At 38.4% G+C, this 23,084-nt stretch overlaps 1 protein-coding gene across 5 annotated transcripts in view; it reads right to left on the bottom strand.

Moving 5' to 3' along the window:
* Positions 1–502: 502 nt before the first annotated feature.
* LOC106081645 (G protein-activated inward rectifier potassium channel 3) overlaps positions 503–23,084 on the bottom strand; it is a 294,704-nt gene continuing 272,122 nt past the window's right edge. For all 5 annotated transcript variants that reach the window (XM_059362670.1, XM_013243758.2, XM_013243762.2 and 2 more), the window contains 5 exons: positions 14,789–14,903; positions 5,874–6,404; positions 1,567–1,756; positions 1,259–1,492; positions 503–1,189 (listed from right to left, as the gene is read on the bottom strand). In XM_059362670.1, coding sequence (XP_059218653.1) covers positions 798–1,189; positions 1,259–1,492; positions 1,567–1,756; positions 5,874–6,404; positions 14,789–14,903 — 1,462 coding nt within the window. In that variant the 3' untranslated portion in view covers positions 503–797. The remainder of the gene's footprint in view (positions 1,190–1,258; positions 1,493–1,566; positions 1,757–5,873; positions 6,405–14,788; positions 14,904–23,084) is intronic.

Raw genomic sequence — 23,084 nt, 5'->3', positions numbered from 1 at the left:
TGGGAATCAAAACCCAGGGGAGGCGAAGCGGACCACAGGGATGCTAGTATACCAAATAAAAGGATACAAGAGTTTGATGTACCATCAGAAAGGTTTTACTAGGAAAATCCATAATTGTAGCATAATGTAAACTTTCAAACGATCATTACATTAAGGCGTAGAAAATAAGTCTTATCTCATATTAGTGAATGCTTTTCGATTCATGTTTAAACCAATCCAATAACATAGAGCCAGCAATTTACGTGTTCTCTCCGAAATTCAATAACATTGTATGGTTTACAGGTTAGAAAAAAGAACTTTCAGTAGATGATTCCTCCATATAACAAACAATCTGTCCTTTTTTCAAATCTTCCTTAAAATAACACAATTAGTCTCTCATTCTATTACATTGATGTTTTCCAATGCAATTTTAATTCTGCTGTCAAAGGCTGTTTTGCACAATAAAACTTTTCTTCCATTCCAATAATGGATTAAACCAATATGTGTTTTACAAATACTAACATCACAATTTATAAAATTTTATTTTGTTTGCCTTAATGTCTTATCAGAGAACATACATAAAATTATTTTCAGCACAACTCAATCTTAAAATATTTGTGTATATAAAACTTCTCTTATGAAATGCTAAAATTCCCTTCGGTTATTTTTCTAGTTTCAAATATTTCTCCACAAATTCTTTGAGTAAAACATGGGACAAAACGGAAGACAAGTAGGGATGGAAGAAAGAGGAAACAAAACAATAAAATGATAGGAATACAGTAAGACTAATATACATTATTTAAAAGATTTCTTAAATATCAGCACAATGAATCCACTGGAAGTTGATCCTGTTTTATGGAAAGACGTCGCGTTGACTTGGCCTTCTTCAGGCTGCTGTTGCTGGCGCTGTGACTTATACTGCTGCCTGTGGTGCTATTGCTGGTACCATTCGCAGTTGTGGAATTGATTTTTTCGTTAATACTTTGGAAATTGGAGGTGATGGAGGGCAGAATAGATGAGCCACCCACAGTAAATGAGGGTGTGTTATTGTTCAGCGGTTCCAATTCAGAGGCTAAGGTGCCATTGGGTATGGAATTTGAGCGAGTGTGTAGGCGTCCTGAGTCCAAGGACTCATCGCTGGCAGGATCCATGTGATCCACAGAGGCAACAGAGTTTATGTGTTTCAGAAGGCCCACAGAGAGGGCGCGATCTAGAAAACAATGGTATAAGCCATTAAAAATCATTTCAATTTAGTGCGATATGACTTCCAAAAACTCACCCAATCCACTTTTGGTTTTGGCATACTCTTCCTTAAGATCATCCAGTTCTTTGGAAGAGCACAATGGTGTTTCCACATCATATGTGTTATTGAACAGAGTATAATCTACCTCATATTCTCCGGTTTCTTTACGGAATGATACAACATTAACAAAACGATGACCCCATAGAATTTCAGTGGGCAAATAACTGCTACGGGCTTGCGTTGTCATGCCCGTTGATTCAATAACACCCTCTATGTTGGAATAGAAGAAAACAAATATTACCACTTGGGGGATAACTAACTCAAAATTCAATGGTCAAACTTACCCAACATACACACCACTTCAAACCTTTCCTTCAGCATATCAGATGCAGACAACATATACAGAGGACTGTGCCTATCTATTTTGTGCACAATTGTTGTGGGCCAAATGAACATCAGGCGATCTTCACCACCATCAGCACCCACTTTTAATTCTTGCTGATAGAAGGGCAGTACTTCACCTTCTTTCGTCACCTGCAAGCAAAAGATTACAAAATGGTAAAAAAAACTAAGTATAAGCATGAAAAAGATGGGCTTGATTGAATCTAATGTCCAGTCAATTATGAATGGCACATGCCATGTTCTGTGGACGATTTCGATTTATAAACAGAAACTCACAAGTTTAGAACTTTCCAGTTTCTAAAGTAGTAAAGGTGGAAGATCTTTATATATTGGGGTAGAACCTGTCTGATTTAGCGGATGTGAACATTCGCAAGTTATTGGGATTTTTAAAGCGATCTGGATGATCCAACGGTAGGAACTACAATAGAAGCCATCTTACTTCTCCTGTTCCTGTGGCATCACAATGGACGAAAACATCTAAGTGAGTCTGATAGCAGACTACCACTTAAACCTAACCTATATATTAGGGTGGGTCAATATGTGTGGACCATAGAAACCCAAAAATAGCTTATCAAAATCGAAATCTAATACGAATTCCAAGAAAATTTGCCCCATAAACCATATGCCTAATATCAAAATCAGCTTTCGGGTTTTAAAGGCAAAATCTGTTTATAACTAATTTATCTTCTATCCCCAAACGAAACGGCTGAAAGATCCTTGGATATACACGTCTGTCCAAGTTTTCTTTCTCAATCGTTTGTCCATGCCATGCCAAAAAGTATACTTCAGGAAGCTCTATGTGCAACAGCGAAGTGGGCTGCCGAAAGTGGTCTAGGCGTAAATCCGTGCAAGACAGAAGTAGTTATTTTCAAGATACAAGATACCTACAGTGGCACCTGTCTCCTTAGGAGGAGAAAATATTCCATTTACAGAGAGCACAAAATACTTGGGTGTTTTGCTGGACAGGAAATTCAACTTTAAATCCAACATTTTGGAAAGAGCAAGGAAGGCAACTCTTGCCCTATACACCTGCAAGATAAAGCTGCTATCGAAGGCGCTGTCGATACTATCGATATTTAATTTTTTGACAAAATATCGATTGATATTTTTCGATGAATACTATCACGAAAATTAATTTTTTTCCGAAACTAAACAAAAATAATCAATATGACACTGAATGTGTCCTTTAAGATACATTGCGCCCTATAGAGGGCTCAATTTTCATCCGATAACATTTTGTAAAATGATTTCTCTCATGACTTCCAACTGACTTTATTAACCTTGTCTTTATTTGGTCTGTGCGTTGATATTGCTTCTATATGAATGGATCTCCCGATTTTTATAGCCACCATATTTATTTTGTCATTCCGTTTGCAACACATTGAAATATCCATTTCCGACCTATAAAAATGAATATATTCCTGATTGCCATAAAAATCTAAAACTATGTAGCCAAGTCCTCCCGTCTGCCTGTTGAAATCTTTAAAACTTGAGATATTGTGCTGAAACTTGACACAGATTCTTCATTGGCAGGTTAAGTTCGAAGATGGGCTATATCGGACTATATCTTGATATAGCCCCCATATAGACCGATCCGCCAATTGAAGGTCTTAGGCCCATAAAAGCCATATTTATTATCCGATTTTGCTGAAATTTGAAACAGTGAGTTGCTTAAGGCCACTCGACATCCTTCTTCAATTTGGCCCCGATCGGTCCAGATTTGGATATAGCTGCCATGTAGACCGATCCCTCGATTCAAGAACTTGGGCCCATAACATGCGCATTTATTATCCGATTTCACCGAAATTTGGGACTGTGACAAACTAAACTCCTTCTTTAGTTTGGCCCAGATCGGTACAGATTTGGATAGAGCTGCCATATAGACCGATCTCTCGATTTAAGGTTTTGGGTCCATAAAAGGCGCATTTATTATCCGATGTCGCCGAAATTTGGGACAGTGAGTTGCGTTAGATCCCTTCATATCTATCTGCATTTTGGCTCAGATACCTTCTTCCTCCTACAACCTAACATACAGGTTTTAGTTCTTTGAGAATGTATATTGGTGTCATATAAACCACGAGCTGTATGAGCCATAAACCGATAATAAACACAAGTAAAATGGCATTAAGTTCGGCCGGGCCGAACTTTGGATACCCACCACCTCGGGTTTATATGTAAACCACCCTTCGTCAAAATATGGCGAAAAATGCATAACTAATGCCCCATAGCAGCTATATCGAAATATGTTCCGATTTGAACCAAAAAATTATAAGAACAAGTCATTGTTCAATTGTGTATAACAAAATATTGGTCTTTTTAGTAGCTATATCTAAATATAACCCGATCTGAACCACATACAACACGAATGTCGAAAAGCCTAACATAAGTCACTGTGTCAACTTTCATTTAAATCGGATTATAAGTGCGCCTTTTTTGGGGCCAAGACTTTAAATCGAGATATCGATCTATATGACAGGTACATTAAAATCTTGATCAATCTAGATCAAATTGCAGAAATATGTGGAGGGGCTTAACTTATCTGTCTGTCCCAAATTTCGGCAACATCGGACAATAAATGCGCCTTTTATGGGCCCAAAACCTTAAATCGAGTAATCGGTCTATATGGCAGCTATATCCAAATCTGGAGCGATCTGTGCCAGTAGTATATCGAGGGGCTAAACTTAGTTCACTGTCCCAAATTTCGGCGACATCGGGCAATAATTACCCCTTTTATGGCACAAAAACCTTAAATCGAGAGATCGGTCTATATAGCAGCTATATCCAAATCTGAACCGATCTGGGCCAAATTGAAGAAGGAGGTAGAAGGGCCTAACACAACTCACTGTTCCAAATTTTGGTGAAATCGGACAATAAATGCGTATTTTATGGCCGCAAGACCCTAAATCGTGAGATCGGTCTTTATGGCAGTTATATCCAAACCTGGACCGATCTGGGCCAAATTGACGAAGGATGTCGAAGGTCCTAACACAACTCACTGTCCTGAATTTCGACGACATCGGACAATAAATGCGCCTTTTATGGGCCCAAAACCTAAAATCGAGAGATCGGTCTATATGGCAGCTATATCCAAATCTGATCCGATCAGGGCAAAATTTCAGAAACATGAGGAAGGGTCTTAGACAATTCACTATCCCAAATTTCAGCAAAATCGGATAATAAATATGTCCTAAGACGCTAAATCGGAGGATCGGTCTATGTGGCAGCTATATCTGAACCGATCTGGGCCAAATTGACGAGGGATGTCGAAGGTCCTAAAACATCTCACTGTCCCAAATTTCAGCAAAATCGGATAATAAATGTGGCTTTTATGGGCCTAAGACCCCAAATCGGAGAATCGGTCTGTATGGCAGCTATAACCAAATCTGAACCGATCTGAGCCAAATTGACAAAGGATGTCGAAGGGCCTAACACAACTCACTGTACCAAATTTCAGCAAAACCGGATAATATATGTGGCTTTTATTGGCTTAAGACCATAAATCGGCGAGTCGGCCTATATGGGGGCAATATCAAGATATAGTCCGATATAGCCCATCTTCGAACTTAACCTGCTTATGGACAAGAAAAGAATCTGCGCAAAGTTTCAGCTCAATATCTCTATTTTTAAAGACCGTAGAGTGATTTCAACAGACAGATGGACAGACGGACCGACATGTCTAGATCGTCTTAGATTTTTACGCTGATTATAGGGTCGAAAATGAATATTTCGATGTGTTGCAAACGGAATGACAAAATGGATATACCCCCATCCTTCGGTGGTGGGTATAATAGAACAATTTCGATAGAAAAATATTTGGAGAAAAATTACGAATCTTGGCATTAGAAATATTTTGGAAGTGCTTAATTGGCCTTTTTCAATAAGGTCGGCTTCATATGAGAATTTTTAAGTTTGGGGGTTTCCTGTTTATTGTTGAAATTCGGTTGGCATATTTAAATCTTCCTACTCCTATGTGAACGATTTCGCCATATAAAACATAAACTTTTTAATAGCCAATTAAACTGGTAAAAACAAATATTTAAGGCCTAAAATTCTATATTTACTCCCATTTGATGTTCATTCAATGACAAATGATGACATTACCATCAAATATCATTAAAACCACCTTCAGATATAGCCACCAACTGTGGTGACTCAATTGAGTCTACACTGGCACACTTAACACCCACACAAAATTGCTTCCTCCTATTTCCAGTTAACTGCTAATATTTTCTTTTCCCTTCAAACTTACCTTTTTCCTGATAAGCTGCGCCCTTACATGTGCCTCAATGATGTGCGATTTACGCATATCGCCCACGCGAAACATTAGGCAAGGCAAACCGTCTCGATGACATATCACAGCATTGCGAGAGAACAGCAACGTCTGGGCTCTCTTCTTTGGTCGCGACAATTTGGCAAAAACAATGCCCACCATAAATGCTTGGATAAATACACCCGTTATACACTGGAGACATATGGTAAATATGGCCTCAGGACACTCTTCGGTTACGAACCGATTACCATAACCGATTGTGTGTTGAGTTTCAATCGAATACAAAAATGCTGATATGAAAGAACGGACCTCTGTCACACACATAGTGTGTGTCATATTTTGAATAAGTTCTGGCCTATGGTCGCGCATGTCAATCCATTCCAGATCACCATGAGCATAGGCTATTGTCCACCAGATGAGACCAAAGAAGGCCCATGATATGAGAAAACTGCAGGCAAAAACCAACAGCGTCCAACGCCATTGAGCATCGACCAATGTGGTGAAGATGTCCTGCAAAAAAGTTAAGAAAGAGAAAGTTATTATATCATGTAGTCAGTTGAAGCAGATGATCATAACGCATTAAATTTTTTTCGGCATATTATAATGCAAAAGTAAAGTCGGCCGGGCCAAATCTTGAGAACCCACCTCCCTGGATTCTGCTAAAAATTTCCTCCAAAAAATTGGATGAAGGGCATATGTGTGATTTACATATCATTAAGGAATGGCGCGGATACTTCTCTCATATAAACGAGTTGATGTCCGATACTACTTTAAACTCAATGATAAAGGACCTCATTTTTGTTGCCGAGTGTGATCGGCTAGCTGTGTAGCGACACTATTTAATATAGAAGTTTACACGACTGATTGCAATTGCAAATTTTCCCATGAACAGGAGCAAACTTCTCACATATCAATGAATGCTGTCCATTTCAAGTTTAAGCTCAATGATATGGGTTCTGTTCTTTATAGTCGAGTCCGAACGGCGTGACATGGAGCGATACATCTTTTGGGGAGAAATTTTTGCATGGAATAGTACCTCACAAATGTCGCTAGCATTGGGAGGGGTTAACCCCAGCGGAATTTGTTTTATGATGCTGCTGATTAACTAAGGTAATTGCGTAACAAATGTCGCCTACAAAAGGAGGGCATAACCATAATAAAAATTGCGGTTTCAAGGAGCCAAAGAACTGCTAAAACTCTATGTGGAAGCTATAAAATCTGCAGCATGACGCTTGCCGATACACGCACGTCGGTTAAAATAGAAAAGAACCTCTCTGAACCGTTCAATACCAAACGAGATTTCAGACAGGGAGACAGCCAGGCTATTGTGGATCTCTTTAATATCCTGCTGGAGAAGATAATACGAGATGCAGGTATGGCACACTACCCACAAGAGAAGCCATAGCAGCCTTTAAGAGTATTGAAAGAAAATCAACAAAATAGTTTTAGCAGTAAATGGTAGCAAATAGAATGAATGGAATTTAAAAAAAAATTTTTTTACACAAAACAAGTAATAAGACGTTAAGTTCGGCCGGACCGAACTTTGGATATCCACCACCTCGGGTATATATGTAAAGCACCTTTCGTCAAAATCCGATGAAAAATCCATTCCTTACGCCCCATAGCAGCTATATCGAAATATATTCCGATTTGGACCAAATACTAATAACAACAAGTCATTGTTCAAATGTGTATAACAAAATATTGGTCTTTTTAGTACCCATATCTAAAAATAAACCGATCTGAAACACATACGACACGGATGTCGAAAAACCCAACATAAGTCACTGTGTCAAATTTCAATGAAATGGGATTATAAATGCGCCTTTTGTGGGACCAAGACTTTTAATCGAGATATCGGTCTATATGGCAGCTATATCCAAATCTGGACCGATTTGGGCCAAGTTGCAGAAAACTGTCGAAGAGCCTAACACATCTCACTGTCCCAAATTTCGACGACATCGGACAATAAATGCGCCTTTTATGGGCCCAAAACCTAAAATCGAGAAATCGGTCTATATGGAACCTATATCCAACTCTGGACCGATCTGGGCCAAATTGAAGAAAGATGGCGAGTGGCCTAACACAACTCACTGCCCAAAATGTCAGAAAAATCGGACAATATATGTGGCTTTTATGGGCCCAAGACCTTAAATCGAGAGATCAGTCTATATGGCAGCTATATCTGGACCGATCTGGACCAATTGAAGAAATATGTCGAAAAACCTAACACAACTCACTGTCCCAAATTTCGGCGACATCGGACAAAAAATGCACCTTTTATGGGCCCAAAACCAAAAATCGAGAAATCGGTTTATATGGCAGGGTATATCCAACTCTGGACCGATCTTAGCCAAATTGAAAGAAGATGGCGAGTGGCCTAACACAACTCACTGCCCAAAGTTTCAGTAAAATCGGACAATAAATGTGACTTTTATGGGCCCAAGAACTTAAATCGAGAGATCAGTCTATATGGCAGCTATATCCAAATCTGGACCGATCTGGACCAATTGAAGAAGTATTTCGAAAAGCCTAACACAACTCACTGTCCCAAATTTGAGCAAAATCGGATAATAATAAATGTGGCTTTTGAGGGCCTAATCGGCGGATCGATCTATATAGGGGCTATATCAAGATATGGTCCGATGTAGCCCATCTTCGAACTTAACCTGATTATGGACAAACAAAGAATCTGTGCAAAACTGCAGCTCAATATAACCATTTTTAAAGACTGTAGCGTGATTCACCCCGCCGAAGGATGGGGGTATATTCATTTTGTCATTCCGTTTCCAACACATAGAAATGTCCATTTCCGACCCTATAAAGTATATATATTCTTGATCAGCGTAAAAATCTCAGACGATCTAGACATGTCCGTCCGTCTGCCCGTCTGTTGGTTGAAATCACGCTACAGTCTTTAAAAATAGAGATTTTGAGCTGAAACTTTGCACAGATTCTTTATGTGTCCATATTCAGTTTAAGTTCGAAGATGGGCTATATCGTACTATATCTTGATATAACCCCTATATATATCGATCCGCCGATTTCGGGGTCTTAGACCTACAAAAGCCGCATTTATTATCCGATTTCGCTGAAATTTGGGACAGTGAGTTGTGTTAGGTCCTTCGACACCCTCCTTCAATTTGGCTCAGATCGGTTCTGATTTGGATATAGCTGTCATATAGACCGGTCTCACGATTTAAGGTCTTAGCCCCTTAAAAGGCGCATTTATTGTCCTATTTCACCGAAATTTGGGATGGTGAGTTGTGTTAGGTTCCTTGACATCTTTTTTCAAATTGGCTCAGATCGGACAAGGTTTGGATATAGCTGCCGTATGGACCGATCCCTCTAATTAAATTTGTGGGCCCATAAAAGGCGCATTTATTGTCCGATGTCGCCGAAATTTGGGACAGTGAGTTAAGTTAAGCCCCATAATATACTTCTGCAATATGGCACAGACCGGTCCAGATTTGGATATAGCTGCAATATAGACCGCTCTCGGTTTTAGGTTTTGGGGCCATAAAAAGTGCATTTATTGTCCGATGTCGCCGAAATGAGTACAGTGAGTTGTGCTAGGTCCTTCGATATCCTTCTTCAATTTGGCCCAGATCGGTCAAAATTTTAATATGGCTGCCATATAGACAAATTTCTCGATTTAAGGCCCCTTAAGGGCGCATTTATTTTGCGATTTAGCCGAAATTTGGAACAGTGAGTTGTGTTAGGCTTTTCGACATCCGTGTCGTATATGTTTCAGATCCGTCTATATTTGGATATAGCTACCACAATGTGGTCATCATAAGGGGTCATAAATTATGCATTTTTCACCGGACTAGGAAGAAAGTTGGTTTACATATGTACCCGAGGTGGTGGGTATCCAAAGTTCGTCCCGGCCGAACTTAAAGCCTTTTTACTTATTTCGAAGTCGTGCTGTTACTTATTTCGAAGGCATGCTGTGACTTAAATTCGCAATTATAAATACAGACGTTGCAAAACGCCTTTGGCTGGGACATATACAAACAACTGAAAAAAATAGATAAATGACCTTTACCAGCAATCCGAAAAAATAACATTTCCACCCTATTCTACGTTTCTGTAAAAATAAAGTAAGAAAATATTTACTTAAAACAAAAGTTGCTTTTTATGGATAAAAACAACTTTGCAAGGAAAATGTTAAGCAAGGACTTAAATTCATCATTTGCCAAGAAAATGCAGAAAACACCCACATATTGCCTACTTGGATAAGAATTTATGTGCAGACTCTTTTAACAAGGCCTACCCTACCGTTCATCGTTAGTTAAAATATTTGTCAGTAACAATTCATTTCGAGGTAAAATGTGGGCTGCTCTAGGCATTTGAGTCATGTTCTTAATAGAACGAACAATATTTATTGAAAAGTCAACCAGTGGGGGAGGGTTCTTTGTAGTAAATAAAAATATTGAATATTCCATTTCACTAAGCAATAAGTAAATTAATACCAACATAATTGCGTGTAGAAAATGTAAAAAAGCCATTCTGAAATGGTATTTGAATCCAATGAATAAAGTCACTCCTACATTACAAGTAATGTGCACACGTGTCTCGACAGACATTGCCTTTGCGAAAAGATCATCGTCGCCCTTACCATGGTTACAAGGGTTTATTATTGCACACCCACTCATTGAAATGAATTGATTTAAATTCCCTATTTGTTGCAGACTTATTGATTCAAATGTCACGTGCAATCTAAACACATAAAGGAAGCATGCAGTACCTTAGTGTATAATGGGGTTCATAATAAGCTGAGTAATTACTGATAAACCAAATGATTCTACTCATGTACCAATCATCTAATTTAAAGTCGTAACTAAAATCGGACTTGAAGACTAATCATCTGTAATTAAACAGATAGCAAAGAACTTAAATTTGCGAAAGCGTTCGGTTTGACAAACTACTTCAATCATAAAAGGACATACAAATGTTCAAAATGGTAAAATACAATATAAACTGAATCGAAGTATACGTCATTCTTTACCCACATTATCCAAGTTGCATAACATACCATAGGTTGAACTACATAAAAAGATCGCAAGTAAAGATACATGGTGGTGGGTTTACACTTCATTGAAATATTCTAAAATTTCATATTTTGTGTTCAGTCTGTACCGTATAAAGGTCATTGTGCCGATTTTTGAAGGACATTAATGCATGTATCGCTTCATTCATTACCACATGTTAAATATTGGCCTTTTCTATCGAATATAGTTTTCTTTTGTTTAATGCGATTTTTCACTCAATTGCTGCCAAGATGTCTGTGAAGGTAATCAATGTCATAGAATGCTTAACGCTGTCAAGCATTCCCATGCACTTACTCAAGAGCCTAATCGCAAATGATCCCCAACGATCATTTATGTTTGAATTACAGTTTTCGTTTGATTAGACAGACGTATCCAATTGTTAATTAGCGTGAAACGTTTTTGCCGTCCACAACAACGAAATGCACATTAACAGGTTAATTGGGTCTAATGTGATTACATCAACCTTATCATGATCATTATCATCATTTCAAATGCATTAGTGAATATATGAAATGACAATTCCATAGTCAAAGATATTAAAGATCGTGTTTGACTTAACTTAGTATAATGTTTAAAAAATGATGAGAACATCGGAAAATATTTTCAGCGTTGGATAGCATTGGGAGGGCTGACGGCATTTGTGAGGTATATACCATATACAATGAGTAATCAGTAATCACATCAGTCTCAATGAGACTGAGATAATCAATGCGGCTGTAGACCTGGTAAATCCACCCTTGACTAGATATTCACACTGCACCAAATCCTGGAAAAGACCCGAGAAGGACAAATTAACACCTACCATCTATTTGTTGACTACAAAGCCGCCTTCGATACTCCTTTACGTTCAAAGGTATTTCAAGCCATGTCTAAGTTTGGTATCCCTGCAAAATTAATAAGACTCTGCAGGTTGACACTTGCTGATACGCATTCCTCAGTAAGAATAGGAATGAATCTCTCCGAACCATTTAGTACCAAACAAGGTTTCCGACAAGGAGACAGCCTATTGTGTGATGTCTTTAATATCCTGCTGAAGAAGATTATACGAGATGCAGATGTGAATAGATATGGCACACTAATCACAAGAGAACTCATGCTACGCGCCTATGCCGACGACATCGATATCATAGGTCGGTCACCGGAAGTAGTAACTGCAGCCTTTGAAAGAATCGAAAGAGAGTCAGTGAAAATGGGTCTGGCAGTAATTGAAGATAAGACGAAATGGATGGTTTCAACTCTCAAAAAGCCTTGCACAACCGAGCAGATAAAGAAAATGGAGAAAGTTGGGAACCACAACTTTGAGATAGTCAGTAACTTTATCTACCTCGGCACGAATGACACCAGTTTTGAGATTAAACGAAGAATAATACTGGCAAACAGATGCTACTTTGGACTAAGTAAGCAGTTTAGAAACAAGGCCACCTCTCAACTAACGAAGATTACACAATACAAGACACTGATACTACCCGTGTTGTTATATGGTTCTGAAGCATGGGTACTTGTGAAAGCAGATGAGGCAGAGCTTGGAGTATTTGAGAGAGTGATTATTCGTAAAATATATGGACCAGTTTGCGTTAACGGAGAATATAGGCGACGTATGAACCACGAGCTGTATGAGCTGTATGGCGACGATAGCATAGTTAAACGCATCAAAATACAAAGGCTGCGTTGGCTAGGTCATGTTGTCAGAATGGATGAAGAAGCTCCAGCAAAGAAGTCTTTTGAAGGCAAACACGGTGGTACACGCAAACCGAGAAGACCAAAAGGCCGATGGAAAGATCAAGTGGTGGGAGACACCTCGAAACTTGGTGTCAGAGATTTTAGAATGAGCGCAGAAGATCGAGGCGCTTGGAACGCTATTCTACGTTCGGCTAGTGGAACATATATTCTGTCATAGCCAATTAAAAAAAAAAATTAATATGGATGCAGGTCGTTTGGGATTGCAAATGGGCCACCTCTAGAGTTGGGTAGTTCCGGATGGTCCTAGTTCATTGGAACTTATCCAAGTAAGGAACTGCTGGAACTAGTTCCATCCCTTCCCTTCTTATAGTTCCATAGTTCCATTGTTTTGCATATTTTTCAGCTTCATACAACTAAAAAAAAGCGGACAACAACTGTGTCCGTTGTGATTAAGGTGAAGGGAAAATAAATTATTTGTGGTAATCACATTAAATGAGCTCTTTTTTTGTTTCGTATAAAGGAATCAAAAAAGGGGATCGCAAATGAAAAACGAGCTATGGAACTAAGAAAAGGAACTAGTTCCTTTTGTGGAACGGAACTAAAAGGAGCGATCACTAAAATGCCCACCTCTAGCCACATCTGTTTAGGTTTGGATATAGCCCCCATAAAAACCGATCCCCCGATTTGACTTCTTGAGCCTCAATTTTCATCTTATTTGGCTGAACTTTGGAACAAAAGCTTGTGTTATGATTTCCAACTTCCATGCCAAGTACAATCCTAATCGGTCGATAAACTGAAATATCCTACACATAATCCGATCCCCGGATTTGACTTCTTGAGCCTCTATAAGCCTCAATTTTTATCCGATTTGGGCGAAATTTGGAACAAAGACATGTATTATGACCCGCAATATATATGCCAAGTATGATTTAAACAGATTTAGCCCCCATGTAAACTGATCCCCGGTTTTGACTTTTTGAATCCCTAGGAGCCTAAATTTTCACCTAATTTGGTTGAAATTTGATCCTAGAACCTATCTTAGGACTTACAACATCAGTGTAAAGTTTGATCCGAATCAGTCAATATGGTGATATAGGCCCCGGCGCTCAAAATTAGGTTGCAGTTATAACTTAAAAAAACTATATGGCAGCTATATCAGGTTATAAATCGATTTGAACCATATTTGGCACAATGCAAGATTTCAGCCAAATCGGACAGTAATTGCGCCCTCCAGAAGCACAAGAAGTCAAATCGAGAGATGGGTTTATATGGCAGCTACATCAAGACACACACCGATTTGACCCGTTTTCACCCCAACCGACCTACACTAATAAGAAATATTTGGGACAAATTTCAAGCGCCTAGCTTTACGCCTTCGAATGTAAGCGTGCTTTCGACTGACAGACAGACGGACATGGCAAGATCGACTCAGAACGTCATGACGGTCAAGAATATATATACTTTATGTGGTGTTCGACGAATAAATCTAGTTGTTACAAACGGAATAACGAAATTAGTATACCCCCATCTTATGGTGGAGAGTATAACAACACAAAATTTTACGAAATCGTATTAAAGTGGTAAAAATGAATTGTTTCTTTACGAAAAGATAAGTCTTCATAGCAGTCCAAACTGAATGACTACTACTGGAAAAGGATAGTGAAGCGGATCGGGAATAAGCTTGTCTCGGATATTTTGAAATACCCTCCGTTCCTTAATGGAATGTTCATGGGCGAATTTACATTTGCCTAGACCAATCTCCCTATATTACACGTTTTAGCTTGAATTTAGCATGGCGGTTTATTCGACGCTTTGACATCTATGCCGAGTACGGTCCAGATCGCAATATATTTGGATTGTGATGCCTTATAGACCGATCTTATGATTTAAGCCACAAAAGCCGCATTCAATGCTCGAATTTTGTTGAAGTTTTGTTTAGGGTGGTGTATTTAGTCCAAAACATACATGCCTTACATGGTCCACATAGGGTCATATTTGGATAAAGCTTCCATATAGACCGCCCTCCCTATATAAAGGCACACTTTTTACCCGATTTCTTCTTTGGACTTAATTTTTCTTTCCCTATGTCATTTAAACACGTTATTCTATAGGATTTCTTTTAAATTTATCATCTTTGGAAAAATTTATTGTGGCTCTTACCTGCAGGTATCTTCTTCTCCTTTTGGCGACATTGCCCTGTACCACATTGCAGTCGCCATGTTTGAATATCACTCTTTTTCGTATGCGTCGAGAACTAAAACGTGTCTGACGATACCTGCAAAGAGAAAATGAAAAATATATTTTAATAAAATTAGACATTTTTCAGCAAGTTACGATTACAGATGATTCTATAAAAAAATAGTATTTTCTTGTTGCAAAAAATGATTCAAAACTTGTGTTTTGTGAAATCCTAATTTCTATCATCCATTTAAAACTGATTCAAAACGGAGTAACCCATGCCAAAAGCAAAGTTCACCTACTTCCGCTACCATGGTTCAAGGCCACCTATTACAACCATTGTTTAGACTCGAATTGAACCTATAAAATCGCACGGCTATTTGCGGACATTATATGCCTTCAACAATAATAAAATCCATCTCAGAACTTATACTGGAGGATTGTAACGCTGTCATAAAGCTTTTCTTATTATTTTAAAGTTGTATTCTTTCGAAAAATTTCAATACCTAGGGTTCATAGTCCTTGCGATCTTAGATTACTCACAATCTATTTTACATTCCTAGAATCGGTGAGGTTCTTCGAAAATATTTTTCCTCTTCGAGAAGGGAAATCAGCTCAAGAAAAACCCTGAATGACCGGGGAGATTCGCAATATTGGGAAAGAGGTCCGCAGACTTTCTAACAGAGCACGCCGTAAAAAAGCGTAAGTTTATTATGATGTGTATTACACACGGCTCAAGGAATACAATCAGATTACCAAAGCGTCAAAACGTGTCTCCTGGAAGCTTTTCTGCGAAGAGGTCGATATCGTTAATGACGCCGGCAAGATAAAAAAGTTTCTCTCAAAAACCCATGTCCAGACTGAAACTTTAGTAGACGACATGGGAATGAGAGCAGAGACAACGGAGGACATATGGCGCCTCATCTGGCCAAAATTTTCACAGCGTGCCTAGGACTTGCATATATGACCTATTATGGATGCTGACTGAGAAGTGATTTGAACCCGTCGATCTTATAATTCTTCTTAGGGGTAAGTATACGAACCGGCTATGCAGAAGGTCCGAAAGGGTCTTGCATATGGCACATGACTGGGCTAGACCTAGAAGTCTCAATGTTAACCCAGAGAAGACTGAAATGTGCCTGTTCACGAGGAAGACGAAGGTGGGCCAATTTAACACACCACATTTCCTCAATAAAACGATTACGATATCTGACACGGTCAAATACTTAGGTGTGATCTTAGACAGGAAACTGAATTGGAAATGTCACATTCAGGAACGTACTGAGAAGGCTCACATATGTTGGGCACTATGTAGACAGGCCGTAGGCTCGAAATGGGGCCTGAATCCTAGGATAGTCCCCTGGCTCCACAGGAGCGTGATTAGACCAATACTTACATACACCTCAGTAGTTTGGTGGACTGCTATGGAGAAAAAGTGCAACATAAGGACCATACAACAGGTTCAGAGAACATGTAGTATTGGCATAGACGGAGCGATGAGGACCACGCCCACTGGGGCACTGGAAACTATTCTAGATATCCGACCCATTGACATACAGATTAAGTGTGAGACAGCCACTGTGGCTATGAGTCTTAAGGCGATGGGAGAATGAATTGAGGATGGGAACAGCTCATACCATCGCGGTATAATCGAAGCGACGATAGGAAACCTGGAAGGAAGGCAGGAGATTTCCAATCGGATACCTGAGATGAACCTTGAAGTCGAGTGCGAGACATTGCTGCATGTTATGCCATCTGGAAGATCGTGCTACACCAATGGATTAAAGCTAGAGGACAGAGTGGGCCTGAAGTCTACATTTGAGACCCCAGGGACTAAGATCTGTTTTAGACTGCCTGACCATAATACGACCCTGCAGGCGGAGATCCGGGTGATCGCGGAATGCATGAAGTAATGTGGTGCTAACGCGAGGACGTCGAGTGTGAACATCTTTACCGACAGTAAAATTGCCATAAAGGCAATAACAACAAGGACGGTAAGGTCACGAACAGTCTTGCAGTGTAGGAATGAGATTAACGCCTTCTCTAAGGATGGCAAAATCCGCATCGTTTGGGTGCCGGGCCATGACGGAGTAAGGGGAAATGAAAGGGCAGACGATTTGGCGGTGAAGGCCAGAGCACTTCCGTCAATAAACTTGGTTAATCCGAAGCCTATCGGGTCGACGCAGTCCGAGTTAAGGGAATAGCGAAACGGTTGGTAAGGCGGCGAAAATCCTATGGAGGGATCCAGATCGTAAGAAGACGAGGTTATTACTGAAAGGAAGTAAGAAGGAGGTAAGTATAGCTGTTGGCATCATAACGGGACACATAGGTCTTCGAGCTCACTTATGTAAAATCGTTGCGACAAGTGATAGCATGTGTAGGGCATGCGGGGAAGATGATGAGATGTTAGAGCATATCCTTTGTCAGTGCCCGGCTTTCGCATCTAACCGTCTACCGGCACTTAGGTGGAGACACAATATCAGACATGAACCAACTTCGGGGAGTGGTATTGAAAACAATTAAGGATTTTGTAAGTAGCACGGAATTCATTACTTAAAATTTTCTTTTTAGAGGTTACTTTATAGTTTTTAGTGTGCACAACAAGCAGATTACTGGCTTAGGTGTATGTCCATAGTGGCATGGGACGGATTAATATCTGCACCCTCTTTTCAACCTAACCTAGAATCAAATAATATTCCCTTTTACCACATCACCCATACTATCACTTAGAACCGTTTTCAATTCTTTAAAAACCTTTTATATTTTAATATAATTATTAAGATCACCTACAAGTTGTAAACCACATCAAAAAGTATTATATCAATGCAAACATGTGTTTCTAATAAAAACCGATATTATCATAAACAAACATTTAAACCACAATGAAGTCCATAAACCAACTTTGTTATGTCTATATCACAATTCAATGACTAACATTCCTTAATGACTGCTAAGTCTCTCACTGAATTGTGGGGTGAAATGGTTGTGGTTATGGTGGTGGTGGTATAGTTGGACTGGCTTGGCAATGATTCGTGAGCACTATTGTCACCTTTCACATTGTCAAGCATAGCAACAAGTGTTTGCCAGTAACACAACAAAGGCGTTTAAAGGATTCCATTTCATTTTCTTCAGTTAATGGCACAATTTCCCTTCGGATCTCCGGTTGAGGCCAGTACTATTGTTGTCACTTGAAGCAGGAAAGAGTGGAATGGAGGTATTTCCTTGCCATGATGGCAGAGAAACAGAAGACAAAACAGCAACTGCTAGACAAAGCAGATATTGTTGAATGTTTTGTGTGGATATATGGAAGGCAAATCCTTACACTTCCATCCTTGCTTGACTGCCCGTCTCTGTCCCATACCTGCCATTACTCAGGTTAATTGACAGGAACTTTAATTGCTCGATTCATTGTGGTATTCAGAAGAGCATTCGTTGATGACACAAAGCATGTATTAAGGTGTGTTTTGAGTGAAAGAAATTAAACTACGTAGCAAGGTTTCAGTTTATAGCATTATCATCCTCCGGCATTGTTTAAGGTTTAGATGAAAATTTGCATAAAACCCTTGAATAAGGTTAGAAATTGCTATCAAAGCCATAGAAATTATATTTCGATAGTCGAAGGTCAGTAGTAGTAGGATGGACAAACTCGTGTTTGTTCTCTTCGTGGACATAAATCCTTTGTGCATTTCTTGCATCACCTTGGTGATTGTATCAAATCCTAACAAGACACTATGACATTGGATTCCTGCAAAAAGTGCAATACCACCAGAACAAATAATATTGCGCAATTCTTGCTGTTGACTTGTCAATAAAAATTGAATTTCAAACTTTGAAGTATAAAGCCCCTTGAGGTAGTAACTTGCACGACTTCAACTGCAGTTACTTATACCAAGCCTTGTGCCTCCTTATGCACTATGTAATATAAGGAATTCCAAATCATTGTGAAAATAATAATAAAACCTAAGAAAAGCATCCATCAAAAGCGCATGTTTAAAATAAGACAAAAATATTAATGATATGATCAGATGACAACCCATAATATATTTCAAATATTTCATTTATATCTTCCACCATACGACAGAATGTATACTTATCAAGTCATTCTGTTTGTAATACCATAAAATTATGATCTACGACCCTATATGAAAACATGTAAAAAGGCGTCAAGTTCGGCCGTTGGATGCCCACCACCTCGGGTATATATGTAAACCACCTTTCGTCAAAATCCGGTGAAATATGCATACCTTATAACCCATAGTAGCTGTGTCGAATATATATTCCGGTTTGGACCAAATACTAATAAGTACAAGTCATTGTACAATTCTGTACAAGTAGCTGTATCTAAAAATAGTCTGATCTGAACCATACACGACACGGATGTCGAAAACCCTAGCATAAGTCACTGTGTCAAATTTCAGTGAAATCAGATTATAAATGTGCCTTTTATGGGGCCAAGACTTTAAATCGAAATATCGGTCTATATGGCAGCTATATCCAAATCTGGACTGTTTTGGGCCAAGTTGTAGAAAAATGTCGAAGAGCCTAACACAACTCACTGTTCCAATTTTTGGCGAAATCGTACAATAATTGCGCCTTTTATGGCCCCAAAACCTTAAATCTTGATATCGGTCTATATATCAGCTATATTCAAGTCTGAACCGATCTGGGCCAAATTGAAGAAGGATGTCGAAAGGCCTAACACAATTCACTGTCCAAAATTTCAGCAGAATCTGATGATAAATGTGGCTTTTATGGGCCTAAGACCCTAAATCGACGGATCGGTTTATATGGCAGCTATATCCAAATCTGGAACGATCTGGGCCAAATTGAAGAAGGATATTGAAGGGCCTAACACAACTCACTGTCCCAAATTTCAGCAAAATCAGATAATAAATGTGGCTTTTATGGATCTAAGACCCTAAATCAGCGGATCGGTCTATATGGGGCCTATATGAAGATATAGTCCGATATAGCCCATCTTTGAACTTAACCTGCTTATGGACAAAAAAAGAATCTGTGCAAATTTTCAGCTTGATATCTCCATTTTTAAAGACTGTAGCGTGATTTCAACAGACAGACGGATGGACATGTCTAGATCGTCTTAGATTTTTACGTTGATCAAGAATATATATACTTTATATGGTCGGAAATGGATATTTCGATGTGTTGCAAACGGAATGACAAAATTAATATACCCCCATCCTTCGGTGGTGGGTATAAAAACGACAAAAATTGAATTCCTTCCAAACTGTCGAGAAAAATTTCTACCGGAAAAATGTGCAACTGAAAAGAGTGCTAAGTTCGGCCGGGCCGAATCTTGGGAACTCACCACCATGGTCTGCTAAAACTTTATGCAAAATAAATTTAGTTCAAGGGCATAATTTTATTCTGCGTACCAAACTTCTGGCAAACCAACAAAAATTAAAGCATCTAGGAGCCGAACAAGGATGATAGAGACACCGGTTTACATGGGAGCTATATCAGGTTATAGACTGATCTTAGCCGTACTGGGCACAGTTGTTGGAAGTCATAACAAAACACTAGATGCAAAATTTCAGCCTAATCGGACGAAAATTGCGGCTTGCAAAGGCTAAGGAATTTGATTTGGAGATCAGTTTATATGGGAGCTATATCAGGCTATAGACCAATAAAAACCGTACTTAGCACAGTTATTGGAAATCATGACTCATAGAAACAGAGAGTAGGTTAAGACCTCGCAACATCCGACCTAAATGTGGTTCTGATCGGATATAGCTGCCATATAAACCTATCTGCCGCTAAGGGGACTGGAGCCCATAAAAGCTTTACTTATTACCCGATTTTGCTAAAATTTTAAACAGCGAGTTTTAATGAGCTTCACGATATCCGATCTTAATATGGTTCAGATCGGTTTATAATTGAATATAGCTGCCAAAAAGACCAATATTTTGTTCTACAAAATTGAATAGTGACATATATATAAGACCACTCAATGTCCATGCCGAATTTGGATGCATAAGTTATCCAATTTTCACCGGACTGTGACGAAAGGGGACTTACATATATACCCGAGGTGGTGGGTATCCAAAGTTCGGCCCGGCCGAACTTAATGCCTTTTTACTTGTTTTTATTCAATTTAGTTGAAATATAGTACTTGAAGTACAGTATTACCCTTCAACACATATGTATATTCAAAGCCTCTAGTTAAACGTTTGTCACGATTTAAGCCCCCAAAATCCTCAATTTTCATACGATTTAAACAAAAATTCTTGGTCGGTGAAGAACACTTATGTCCCTTAATACTTTACAACACTAACATTTTCTAAACCGCCACATCTTAAAGATGTTGCCACTACCTCTACCTGTTCATAAACACTTTAAAAAGTTTTTCGCTGTTTTAGTTGAAAACTACAAAAACAATATTGAAATATTGATGAGTTTCAAGGGTCTTTTGATGAGTTGAAAGGGTCTTTTAATGAGTTAAAAGAATCTTTTTTTGAATTGTAATCCAATTATTACCTGTTTGTTTGTGGCGTCGAAAAAATTGTTTAGAATATTAGTGAGGGTTCCCTAAAACTCGGTATTTGACAGCAATTTATTTGTAATTAGGTCCTCTAAGTGTTTATTAATTGTTTATTGTACAAAATGTCCACTTACTATAAATAACTGTGCCTCAAACATGGCATACTAGGATATTTTGTCATTTAAGCCAAGTACATTTAAGAAAAATCACCGAACATCGTGCAATGAATCAAATTAACCAAAATTGTGCGCCTATGTACAGATGTACAGACTATTCCGACTCGGCTAGTGGAATAAAGACATTAGTGGGTACAAACAGAAACAATTCACTTTGGGAAGATCGACTTCCTACATCTTCCCACTAAAGAAGATTTTTCTCTTCTCCCCTTCTCAAACATCATGTTTTTGAATACAACCCACTTTAGCACAACATATGATGCAACACGTTGGTCAAATTACTCTTTTTAAACTAGAACATAGTGAAACGATATAAATAATATTTGAAGTGTTATAATATTTGACTAAAGTTTAGGTGTAACCTATGACAATCATTAAAAACTAAATTTCAAACCAAACATTTCCCTTAACCCTTATCCAAAGTTCGCAATTAATCATTTCCTCCCAGAAAAGTTTTTTCTGCCTTGTAACTTTTATTGCTTCAATAGGAAATATGAATCAATTACATGTTATTTTATGGACAATGGTTTGCAACAACTTGACCAGACCAGTATAAAGAAAGACGTAATTAAAATGATTTCTACAACTTCTTTTCTCTATTCAACAAAATCAGAATAAAAAATTGCATTATTTGCATATATATCGAATTCATGAATTAACCACATGTTAGAATAAATCAACAACAAGAAACTCATGAAATATGATAATCAACACTCATTTACTTCACTAAAAAATACGCGTTTTAGCTGTCATTAAACCAACTAGGGAATAACAACAGAATGAGAACAATATCAACAAAAAGTAACATTGTAAGCAGTTTGGTGGTCATTTAACGTCTAGCTCATAAATCTTAACATGCGCATGTCGAAAAAGTATTGGAATAAAACAAATGCTCAATGAAGTTATGAAATCAATTATAATAATTGAAAACAAAGTTGGTTGAAAGGGGGCTTAAAAAGTTTATTCTGGGTCATCATTTTAGGTAACAACTTTTAAAGTAAAACAAAATATGTGAATAAAATGAAGATAATTTTCCAAAACGCATATGTTTCTATTTTTGGTTTGAAAAAAAATGCTGCTGCTAATCCTAGGTACAAAATGTCATTTACAACAAGTGTTACCAGAAGACCAAAATTAGCGAAGCATCCTTTAGAAATTTTTAAAAATTTAAAGACTTTAATATGCCTTTGGGTATATCGAAACGTTTTAGTATTCAAGAAGTAATATCGTGTTCGGCCAGGCCGAATCTTATATACCCTCCAACATGGGTCGCATTTGTCGAGTTCTTTTCCCGGTGTTTTTTTTTAGGCAAACAATGGAAAAGATAAAGGAAAAGAATTGCTATGCTATTGGAGCTATATCAAGTTATGGTCCGATTCGGACCATAATGGAATGAATGTTTGAGACCACTGTAGAAGTTATTGAGTAAAATTTCAGCCAAATCGCATTAGGATTTCGCCCTTTAGGGGCTCAAAAAGTTAAATAGGGAGATCGTTTTATAGGGGAGCTGTATTAGGTTATAGACCGATTCAGACCATATTTGACACGTATGTTGAAGCAAGCAAGAAGCCGTTGTACAAAATTTCACCCAAACGAGATA

This window comes from Stomoxys calcitrans, chromosome 2 (assembly GCF_963082655.1).
Source record: "Stomoxys calcitrans chromosome 2, idStoCalc2.1, whole genome shotgun sequence".
Classification (NCBI taxonomy): Eukaryota; Metazoa; Arthropoda; class Insecta; order Diptera; family Muscidae; genus Stomoxys; species Stomoxys calcitrans.
The sequence above is the reverse complement of the archived record's forward strand: the minus strand, read 5'-3'. Positions and strand labels throughout refer to the sequence as shown.